The sequence below is a fragment of the Branchiostoma floridae genome, unplaced genomic scaffold, assembly GCF_000003815.2.
Source record: "Branchiostoma floridae strain S238N-H82 unplaced genomic scaffold, Bfl_VNyyK Sc7u5tJ_1494, whole genome shotgun sequence".
Lineage (NCBI taxonomy): Eukaryota > Metazoa > Chordata > Leptocardii > Amphioxiformes > Branchiostomatidae > Branchiostoma > Branchiostoma floridae.
In genome coordinates, this window is record NW_023365729.1 from 249,811 (window position 1) to 262,050 (window position 12,240).

Below are 12,240 nucleotides of genomic sequence, written 5' to 3' on the forward strand. Positions count from 1 at the left end.
TCTGTAATGGTGCTGTAATGCTATGCAACTGTCCATGGCCAGGCTAGTCAGGACACGATGCATTGCATGCAGAAACAAATCTATCTTCCTATGATGGCACGGTGTTCTTTTCTCTTCCTTTACTGTGTGCACAATTTCTCTTGTCTTTTTCCTTCTTATTATTGAATGCATGACATTCTTTTATTATTGATAGGCATTGCATGACGTCTAATTGTATGCATGTTGTTCGTTTTTCCTCCTTTGCATGCAGGGGTTCGGTTTTGTTACTTTCGCAAATAGTGCGGACGCCGATAGGGCAAGAGAGCAATTGAACGGCACAATCGTAGAAGGACGAAAAATCGAGGTGCATGTTTTCCTATGAAGTTAATCTTTGTGTGCTTCTCTGTACACCTAAGTACTACTCTTTTATATATATGTACAAATATATGCTGTGTATATATGATAGAATACCATATGTGAGGCTAGGGCTTGCACTCAGCCATATTTTAGACACCACCTACTCTGCATAAGGATTCATCTTACTTTTACTGAAGTACCAGAATACCATTCCACTCAATGTAAAACACAATAAAAAATGCCTTCGCCCTTGTGGCATTGCCAAAAAAGTACCGTAGATTGCCATATTTGGGCAGATGGAAAAAAAACCTTCAGACGAAAAAGTAAGATGTTTCTATGACAACCAGCCCAAAGTTTGCAGTCCGTTATAAGTAAGTTGTAAGTGTTGCCATTCTGCCTCTTCGTTTCATTTCTCAAAGGACGTTTTAGGCCCCCAATTCCACGCAAACGTAGCACGGTAGCGTACGTACTGTCGTTGAAAGTATGTAAGCCGGTCTCTATATGGGGAGCTGATACGGCGGGTAAGTGCTTCCCCGAAGCCTTTCGGTTTCCCACCAATGCAAGTATGGCTCTGAAACCTCATTCGTGGCACCCTGTTTGTTATGACCTACATGTTATACTGCACTTATAATATATCAGCTTGTATATGTACAAAAGCCTCACAAAAACTGACTGTTTTAAAGAAAAGAAAAAAAGAAAAGAAAAGCTTGTTCTTTGTGGTGATGGTGGTGGTTACTAGTGGTGGTGATGGTGATGGTAGAATCTACGTGCTGTGTATGGATTTTTGAGGCAAGTTCCTTAATAGAAAGTGTTGTTGCATGATTGTACATAATACCTCAGCCTGGTTACCATTCAGACAGTGCACCTTGCTTTGTAATCATTACTCCATAGAGGGTCGCATGCAGCCAAGACAGTTGTGTCCTGTACTTCAATGTTCCATCCTGCCAACATTGTCAAATGTCATGCCTCAGGTCAGCAAGTCAAAAGGGAAAAAACAGTGCTTTAAAAACAACAAAATTCAGCGACATGTCTATAAGTAGCTCATGATACTATTAATATATTACATGTTCTCTGTGAACTAAATGTAAAAAAAAAAGCTAAATGCAAATTTTGAAACTAAAAAAGAAAGAACTAAATGTAAATGCAGAAAAAAAGCTAAATGTGTGAATTTAGGAAAAACTAAATGTAAAAAAAGCACACTTTCAAAAATACTAAATGTGAGTGAAGAAACTACATATAATTCCTTTTGACTTGCTTGTCCTTGGCACAAAGTCTGACACTGAAATTGTGACAAGATCACCTCTAAAAATTGTAAATGTCTCGACTCTCACCCTTCTTGTGCTCGAAGGCTGTCAGCTACGTATACTGTAAGCCCTGCGGCTGAGAACGATCGTCTTGGATAGCATTGAGAGAATGGTACAAAAATCCATCTTTGGCATGAGTTTTTTTATTCCTCTATGGTACAAGTGGTGTAAAAATTCCATCCATTTTGCCAGATATATTCACACGTTTCCGACTCAGTCTGTACCCGCTGCATGTCGGCCTAACATATATTTATATGGCTCTGTTCTCTGGAGTAATGAGTTATAATCTGTATATTACATCAAAGTGTATTGTTAAAGCTTGCTTAAATGTGTCTTCTATACTTATACCAGTGTCATGTACCTATATGTATTTACTCTGTTTGAATACGTATGTAAACCATGCATTGTATGTAAAAAATGCTCTTCCATACCTTTTCTATACAAACCATGAGAAAGTGTAACTCCTTTACATGTATATGTGAGCCCTGCTCTGCTATACACACTTTCACAGTCTTCTTATATCATTTCTGTCACCTGTCAGTCATATCAAAGCTTGTATTTTTGACTGTGATAATGCAAGTATAACTAAGCCCTACAGCTTGAACTCTTGTATAATTTTCTGCTTAGTTACTTTTACATTGCACTTATTTTACTATCTCTGTACTATTCTCTGTAATATTAGTTTTGGGCTGTGTTGTCATTTGCATGTGAACCCTACGCCTCATGATTCTATCTTCTGTTCATTTGAATTCTATGGTATTCTATATTCTTGTTCTGCAATTGCACTCTACCTTGCTTACCCATCAGAAACTATTGGCAGTGAACTTGTTCAAGTGGTTATTGGCACAAATGAAGAAAAGATCTCAGCACAAATAATGACTATTATAATTCTTATTTGGGTGACACCAAGTATTTGAAATTCGAAGACATTCCTCAAATTGCACCAAAAATTACATGAAAATTTAAAAGTTGTTGGGCACTTGTTCACTAATTATTCAATGGAAACTTTTTATTTTAAAGCTTCAATGTGCCAAAACTATGAAAAAATATCCAATTATTTTTGTGACTTCATTATGACAATAGCGGTGAATTTTGTGAGACCGCAAACAAGTTCAACTGTTGTGAATTGATTCTGATGGGTCAAGGTCAACTGTACTTCTTTGCATCTTCTTTTTGTACTTTGCTTGATGGTATGGCATATTAATTTTGTTTTCATAACTGAGGTTTTGGTAGTCCATTTTAGAGCTTAACGAGTCTCACTTCAAAAGAGACAATTGCATCAAGCGCAAAATCTACCGAAAACTTTTTGGAAGACGGATAAAATGTCCTTGATAAATGCGTATTGAAAGAGGCACCTCACTGCGATTCTGAAGTTGCTCTCTCATAACTTTTGGCAGTATGGCATTTATTTGAGAGTTCAGCCTCAAAATAACTGACCTTTCTGTTATGGCTCACAAAGTATGCAAAACCCCCAAATGGTTGCAGTCAGTATGCCTGATGAAAGAAATACTTCTAAGTACTAGTACTCATGTACCAGTTGGTTCTTGAGTTGATTTTTTAAGTGGCTGGGAGAAAGACAACTCCAAATGGCCTGTCACTATTGTTTAGTAGATAGCAAAGTGCCCATTGGTGCTGTGTGCGTAGTAAGGTATTTCCATAGAGGCCTTCCATGGGGGTTTGCCATAGTGTCTTGCTATGAAGGGCTACCATGGGGGTCTGCCACATTGGACTGCCAGAAACTCAGTTTTATGCTTTCAACCACTTCACACCCTCACCCTGCTTGTGCTTGGTACCACCCCCTCCCCTTCCCTTGCTTGTATCCTGGTACTCGGCCCTCATAAAATATCAGGAAAAAACATTAACTTTGTCAAGTTTGACTCAAAGTACCATCTCAAGTTTATGATATTCTACTTAAAATCTTTGTCAGTGGTTTAAATTTTTTCGCAGTGAAATCAGCAAAATCATGACAAATCATATGTTTCCTTTGTATTACCACTGGACTTCAAAATTGTTTCATATACAAAATCAGAGCACTCCCAAAACCTCCTTTCCTCTGGTCAAAGATGAGTCCATGCAAAGTATGAAGGTATTGACGGTATGTGGAAAAAATCATCCCCAACAATTGATATCTGTGTATGTACCACCAGCCGTCTACCTTTCCTATTAAACAAATGGCGGCCCATGTTCTTATCTTTTTTCTAAAAATGGCTGTTCCAGCAGTGATGTCATCTATGTTGATGACTTTTGTGTGTACATGTCATTGAGGGTCATGTACCAGGTTGTCTATCATTATGTTTTAAAAATTCCATCTCATCTGTCCATATCTGTACACATTCTCTACCTTCATACACTACACACTTCTTGCTCCATACACACACTATAACCCTCATATATGTGTTTAACAATGCACACCCACATACATGTACATGTGACACTACTTATCCATTGTGCGCTACATGTACCTTCCCAGACGGAGAACTGGCCTCCAATGATCTATTTTTAGTAAGAAAAAATGTGAATGTAGAAATTTTGTAGTTAAAGAACAACAACTTGGTTGAGAGTGGAAATTTTGTGTGAAAGTCGGCCTATCAAGCGATGGCTACTTTCATACCAGATGTCCACAGAATTCGAATCCAGTTATATATATACTGTATGTTAAGAGCATATACCAGCACCCCCCTCCCCTGTACATGTTGTCATCCCCCCCCCTCCACTGTTCGTGTGGTCCCTCCTGCTAATGCCTCCTCTGTCCAAATGGTACAACCCTACCCAAGTGCATGCCCTGCTGAAATGGTTGAAAATATAGTACCTCTGTTGTTTATCATGAATCATTTTTCAATGAATTTTGTCGATTTGCATGCTATTGTTTGGCTGGGGCAATCCTCAAGACTTCTCGCATGATTTTGTGTCAGAATTTGTCATTCATTGAACCGAATCACATACAACATCAGTAAGTAGATGTTTTGGTGGTAAAAATGGAATGCTTAGAAAGTGCTGCTGCTTGAGAGTCTTGAATCTTTGCCCCAGCCAAGCGAGAGCAACCGTTGCACATTTCTTCTGCTTTCTGCATGTATACCGCTGTATGTATGTAACCTGAATTGAAGTGACCGAATGCTCTGTCTGGTTTTTGATAACAGGTGAATAATGCAACAGCTCGTGTGATGACCAATAAGACTAGGGGTGCGTATGCAAACGGCAAGTAGATCGATGCTAGAAAAACAGATATGTTCTTAAGAATGCACAGACTTTTAAAGCTGGGGAATCGCTACACGTAACAGGGATTGATTGCATGCATGGCAAGGGTAGCTTAAAGCACTAGTACGTTCACGATGAAATAGATGAAGTTTGATATCTCATTGTCGAACAATGCAGTAAAATCGACACAATGGCAGCTTTCTATTCACATATGTGCTGACACATACAGAAATAGCACACAGTGCAGAAGTAGTATGACAATCTTCACGCCATGTTTCATGTTCCATCTGTCGTTGTCTCGTTGCATCTTGCCATAGAACGCCGATCGCGTGTGGAATGGTTCGTAGAATTCGCAAGTAAGAAGGAGAAATGTCGCCAGCTTAGGTTGAACTAATATAATCTTACAGTACTCTATGTCACGTGGTAGTGTTTTTTGTTTGTTGCTGTGTTTGTTTTATTACTCATGTGTGTTGTTGTTTATTTTCTGTTGCAGGTGCGTTCCGAGGTGGACGTGATTTTATAAGGGGTCGCGGCCGTGGAGCCTTCAGTGGTTTCCGTGGCCCCCCTCCCCCACCCATCCCTGCCTATGCTGGGGGTTATGGGTACGTACCTGAAGCCACCATTCTGGACTCTACTGTCATCTCCAATAGGCAAGTGTTTTTATTTATCATTCTGTTAGATTTAGTACAAGAATCATAGTACTGTAATCAAAACATGAATATATATCATCATGATAAAAATCATGCAGTCACTCGCATTTTACCTGTAGGAAGAATTATTCTTCGAAATCAAAGGTAATAAAATGTACATGTAATTAAAAGTCAAAAGCTGAATGTAATCAGTCACTTAGAGTAACTAGTGACAACATAACTGTCATACTATTCATAGACACATTTGTTTGTTATACACGAATTAAAAAAGGCCATAGTTGCCTAAGAATGTCAGTGTTAATATGATGATTTCATTTCGAAATTTCCACCGTAATGAAAAAGACCTTTTTGCACAGCTCAGATGGCACAGTCCTTTTAAAGTAACTTTTTGTCATCACAAAAATTAGTACATATTTCTTTTACTGCCCAACACATATTGTATGGTATTATTCTATAATAATATCTTTTATGATTGACCATAAACAGTAGGTTTATTGAGCATAATTCTTACCTACTACAAATTGCTACCCTTCACTTTGTTACTGTTGGTCCATTTTTCCTAAGCTCACTATCATGTCTATTGCTAGTAACTTCCCAGTTTTCCTTCTGTCCGCAGGGCTGCCCTGTACCAAGATGGTTTCTATGGTGATAGATACCAGGTGAGTGGTTGGTTGGTGATAGCTGCTCAGTCTGTTGATTTATGCTGGTGTTGATACAGTCTAGATCACACAGTTTGATAGGGAAGCTGGTCTGGTAGATAAAAGAGCATCATCGTAAAGAATAATGTATTTTCTCCCTCTTTAGCCAAACATCAAATGGCAATCAGTTTTTTAGATGAGGATGCAACAGTCTTTTTTTCAAGTGCTTAACTCGGATTGCCATCGTTTTTTTGGTTTATAAATCAGTGGAGCTACATTTTGTGACATGGAGAAAAGGAGTAGCTTGGAAAACAATGCAGTTGTGTTCAATTTCACTAGAGGGCACTTCAGCAAGCTTTTATTTGCTGCATATACTATATTCACAGGAAAGTTTAGATCCTTGAAGTAGTTATGGTAATAGCAGCTTTTATGTACCACAAACTACTGTACATGTACATCTAAATGTGTTCACAGTGGTTGTATTTTCATGGTTTTCATGTTGACTATCCAACTGAAAAATATATGTTTCCATGTACTACTGTGCTAAAATATTTTTTTCAACAGTTAACTTTTAACACTGCAAAAGAATCAGTTTCCTTCCTACTGTAAAATCAAGTCCCAACAAAGATAAATGAACACAAAATGTAACTGACATTCTGTTGTTTTCCTCAGTTCTACCTGCCTGACCAGGCAGCCAGCTATGCATACGCCGGCAGCAGATATGCCCAACCAACAGCATACGGCATGGGGTACGTATACTTCTCACCACGAGGGACGCTAACCAACCTACTAACTAACTATTAACAAGCGGTATTAATCATTCATGTTATTGTTAGCAATGTAGGAATCTGGGTTGTAAATATCACAATATTTAAATGGTTTTATTCTCAATGGTTTATATCCAAATGGTTTGGAAGAAATTACTACAATCGCAGTAATGTACATTGGGCTTTATATTCAACATAAAGGGAAAGGATATTGAAGACGTTGCAAGAATTGTCCAAATTAGTCATGGAAGAAAAAATTAAGTTATGTTGGAAAATATGGACTATTATTGGAAAGAAATATTAGATGTGGAGTTGTATGGTCTGGCTTCAAAATGTACAAACAAATTATTATGATGTCTTATACGTACTTGTCTTAGAAAGCAAATCTGCTCCCAAAGTCTGGCTAAGCAAATTATAGATCTGTGTATTTCATTTTCTTAGTTTGTGACAAGCAATATTAGAGATATTGTACATGGAATTGAGCTGTTATGTAAGTAGCATTTCCACAACATTGGCTGGATTGAGAGCACCCATGGCCATGGCTGCACACTGTTAACTTCCATGCATTTTGAAAGAATGCTGGAATGATGCTCTGTGATATTGTATGCATCTTTTGTTCAACGCATTGAACATGTCGACTGTACTACTACTACTAACTAATGACTTACACTAACTAGACACTGCTAGATTGTGCTGGACCTGATTGTACTAACGTTGCACCTTGGTCCGAGAGTCTTGTGCACCATGCATGGTTGCATGTTTGTAAAATGTGTCTTGTTCTTTTTTTGCTCTCCCTCATACCACACGGCCTCGTGCAGTTTCATCGCTGACTGGAACGTTGGTGATCTTTGCAGGTATGGCCGTGAGTACACCGACCCCTACCATCACACCATCGGACCCGCAGGATATGGGGTAAGGGTTGCTGTAAGTTAGCACCGACCTACATTTCCTTTCTGCGTACAGTCTTGTTTGTCGTCGTCCGTCGGCACATGCATGATTGTGGCACGGAAAAGGGGACATTGTAGGACACAGGCACACACAATAGACAAGCAAACATCCCTTAAACTATCACCAATAACTTGCTGTATAGTAACAAACACACTGCAAATATAACAGGATTTCATCAGAAATGGCAAGTTTTCTGAAGGTTGGATAATGGTTCCAGACCACAGGTGTTTACAAAAAACCTACTGAACATTTGATAGACAAGGAAACATCACCTGCATTACCACCTATAGCGTGCTGTATAGTCCATAAACCTGGTGTGCAAGTATAACAGGATTTCAACAGAAATGGCAAGTTGTCTGAAGGATACTGTTTCTAAACCAGAGGGGTTACCATGTGACAGAGAGGCAAATATCACCTGTATTACCACATATAGCATGCTTTATAGTCAAGAAGCCTGGTTCAAATAACAGTATTTGATCGGAAATAGCTAGAAAAAAGTGCTTCACCCTTGAGGTGTCACCAAAAACATTGGTCTTGACTGCTGCATATACTACATAGTGTAGGAAATTGATATTATTGAAATATCATTTAAGTTGCTTGTAAAGAAATGATCAACTGGATATATTCGGAATGTGACATTCAACATAGCTGCATTGTATGCTCAAAAAGGGTCAAATGGTGTAACAAAATATATATGGCAAGGCAAACAATTTATGCCAATGCTTTGGGTATGTCATCATCTAAAAGTTGTTTTTTTTCTTACCACGGCTTCACCTTTCTTTCATAATGACAGAACGGTGTGATGGTATTTATCATTTATCATTGTTACTCACTTTGCTCTAGATAGGCTGCATCTATTTACATGTACTTTCTAATCATGATTTTGCTATGGTACAATGTATATGTTACTCAGTGTTTGTAAACAAACTGCAAGTTATTTGCTTTCTCAAATATCCCACGTATAAGACTATGTTGTGAAATTATAAAGTATACAGTGATGTACATGTGAGTGCTAAGTGTTTTTTATGCTTAGAAGCAAAAGTAGTTTGATTCAAATAACCATTTCACAGTGTTAACTGTACATGTGTAGCAAGGTGCTCTATGGGTATTATGTCAAAGGTGAATGCCCCTAACATGTAAACAGTACTTGTCTAGATCATGCTTGATACATGTCAAGGGCCTCAAATTTGAAATAACACCCACAATGCATCTTGCAGTGCATGTGCAGTTTAAATGGTGAAACAGATTATTGTAGAAACACCATGTTGTGATGTCTCCATTTCTAATGCAGTTTTGTCTTCTCATCCCCAGGCGAGCGTGTACCGTGGAGGTTACAGCCGTTTTGCACCGTACTAAACGGTTGAACCACCACCAGGACATCGCAGTCATAGGTACCTCTAGATACTCCCATGATGCTCTACGTGCAAGGGCGCTGTAGCCGCCCCCCCTATTTATGGCAATTGTACATGGGATAAAAACTCTTGTCATGTAATATTGTTATAACATATATAAAAGATACTGTTATTACATTATCGATAATGAAGACAGCGAACAATCAATGACTACAAATTCATGATGATATAATCAAGTAGCGACCATCGATAAATGTACCTATATCTTAGATAGGCCGTAGATAGTTTAGTATCATATTGATAAGTAGTTTGGGGTTTTGTCGGATGATTACCTTTCGAGAGGGAAGGTAGATATATATGACAGGTCTACAATGGTTGATAATTATAATCAGGGTATAGATGGTAGTGGACGACGATTCTGTACAGATTTAGTAGTCGGTAGAACCTGTTGAAGGAGACTCTACATGTATGCGTAGAGGGTCTACATGTACGCATAGATGGGATTTTACAATGTACAAAGGGCAGAATGCAATGTGCAAGACCCGCCACTGTACAGCAGTCACTCCTGCAGTATATATACAACTCTACAAGGACGTTTATATAGCTAAGAAACTAGGAAAAAATTTTTAAAACTCTTAGATAAACAAAAATGTTTCCTGATATATATTAGAACTTTTGTAAACCACTCTTGTCATCTCTACGCATTTCTGCCTCTGATTTCTTATCTCTGACTTGTGGGAATTTTCTTTTATGTAGAAATCTATTTCTGTAAATAAATCTTTGACCTTTTTTTGAGCATTTTCATTTACGTTGTGCTTTTGACTGTGACTTTCATGCTATTCTTTACCTCTTTAAGTTTTTCTGCTGTTTCTCTACTATTTAGCTGTTGACTTTGCTGAGGTAGGTTTGGCCAGTACTACATACAGGTTGAGGCATATTTACCTCTTCTACCTGCATTATTAGGATATCTATCAGCCCAATAGGTGAAACTGTGGTGTGATACCTTTTTACCTACATACCAGACATAGATACCCAACATCCCATCTTGTGCCCTGGGCTTTTTAATCAAAAATGCAAAACAGGTCTTGCAAGAATCACCCACCAAATTATCTCCTGGCATATTCAATGAAAGCCGTCTGACCACAACAGATGACAATTAAATGCTGAGCATTTCTATAGATGCCCAAGCTTTCTGGAGCTATTAGTAAAAGCACCTGAACCAAACACAAGTCACTGACAATCTTTTCAACACTGAAAAGTGATGTATCTATCTTTGTAAATGAAGGTAGTAATTCAGGTCTGCAGTCTTATGAAATATACATTGTGAACTGACATTGGCAATTGCCCAAAATATTCAAATTAAACAAAAAGAAGAAGACTATGAACACTGAATTAAATACATCAGAATGCAGCCTAGGTATGACTCTATTCTGAGCTGCCTAAAAAGTTTGAACAGTTAATTAGTCATTTGACTTCGAGGAATCACCATAGACCAATTCTATGGCCCTTCTACCAACAGGTACAAATGCAAAGTAAAAATGCAAATATTTGATGGACATACTGCCACTCTCTCATTGGTCAAACTGTAGATTGCCATGCTATCATTGGTCAAAGTGCTAACTGCCATGCTGTCATTGGTTGAACTGCTAATTATGATGGACTGGCAGGATTGCTCTATAAGCCCAATTTCAACAACTCGAAGTAAATATGTGTTAATGTATGGTATATAGAACACACCCACTCCTACCAAAATCGTGGTCTGCATACATTTAGGTTTGTGCTAAAATAACATGATATAACTTTTTAAAGTAAAAGCCCACCACGATATAAACAAATACCTGAATAGGACCTGGTTTTGGTCCATGTGCTAGAATTACTTTGAGTTCGGAAACTCAGGGAAAACCCAGTATTACACAAACTATACAAAAGACATACAAACTGACTTTCTGGTTAAGAAGCCATCCAAAATTTTAACAAATGCCTCAGAAGTGAATTGGGCTTTAAAGGACCATTTAGTACTGCATTCAAGTTTCCCACTTTGATACAATGTGTTGTCGATATGAGTGTTTGTCAAAGTAAATGGCAACTTTTCATGGTTGACACTCGCAATACTGTGAGTAGATGTGTCTGTTTTAACCTACACTTAGAGTTAGACACCTCAAGATTGGTAAAAAATCTCTGCAGAAAGACAATTTTTGACCATTATGTGCAGAACATGCATTCAAAGTCCCCAAAATCAGTAGGTTGCATAGCAAATCTGTTTAAAGGACTCCAGAAAAACCCTATGATGAAACAAGACTCATTTGATGACACCTGCAGTCTTTACACTCATTTGAATTTGGGTGGACTTTGTAATTGCTTAAAACACATTGCAATCTACAACTAACATGCTACCTTTTTCGCCTATCCAATTCTCTACTTCTCTACAGACACCATCTTCAGTGCTTTTTCCTGTCTTTGAACTTTAAGTGGTGCTTTTTTTTTAAAAAGGTGTACGATTGTGCTTGCATGTTAATTATGTTCAACCCAACATTCATTTCTATAAAGAAATGTTCTTGATAAAAGACATGATTATGCAGTAATGAAGTCAAATCTTCTACATCAAAGTTTTTTATCACAAAAACTCCCATTGAATGTACAGAACCTTGAAATGGTGGTTTAAAATGATAATGGTTCTGTACTTTTAGTGATGTACTTTTTTTCATTTTGGTGCATTGCTGAAGACTTTCAGTACAGTACAGTATCCGACAGAGGGCAGCTAGTTGCCACATCAGTATGTTTTTGTAGCCTAGGAATCAGACTTGTCAGGGTCCAACCGTTACTCCATTGCCAACGAAGAAGAGTGACGGTTGTAAACAGAGGAGCTGGACAAGACTGAATCGCAGGCTATGAAGACAAAAACATGTTATGCAGTCAACTTTTTCATGTCTCAGGTATCATACCAATGTTATTTTCAAGACCACTATGGGTGGGGAGGGGGGTGGGTAGATATGATGTGGCCACTGGAATAGAGTTGTACATGACAAACTATATGATCTTAGAAAGCCTGA

At 38.1% G+C, this 12,240-nt stretch overlaps 1 protein-coding gene across 11 annotated transcripts in view; it reads left to right on the top strand.

Moving 5' to 3' along the window:
- LOC118407854 (RNA binding protein fox-1 homolog 3-like) overlaps positions 1 to 9,994 on the top strand; it is a 43,060-nt gene extending 33,066 nt beyond the window's left edge. For 4 of the 11 annotated variants that reach the window (XM_035808398.1, XM_035808403.1, XM_035808407.1 and 1 more), the window contains exons 5-11: positions 251 to 343; positions 4,778 to 4,835; positions 5,329 to 5,485; positions 6,102 to 6,144; positions 6,796 to 6,872; positions 7,709 to 7,814; positions 9,150 to 9,994. In XM_035808398.1, coding sequence (XP_035664291.1) covers positions 251 to 343; positions 4,778 to 4,835; positions 5,329 to 5,485; positions 6,102 to 6,144; positions 6,796 to 6,872; positions 7,709 to 7,814; positions 9,150 to 9,194 — 579 coding nt within the window. In that variant the 3' untranslated portion in view covers positions 9,195 to 9,994. The remainder of the gene's footprint in view (positions 1 to 250; positions 344 to 4,777; positions 4,836 to 5,328; positions 5,486 to 6,101; positions 6,145 to 6,795; positions 6,873 to 7,708; positions 7,815 to 9,149) is intronic. The other 7 variants (XM_035808400.1, XM_035808409.1, XM_035808401.1 and 4 more) reach the window with 6 other exon arrangements.
- The last annotated feature ends 2,246 nt before the right edge of the window (positions 9,995 to 12,240 follow it).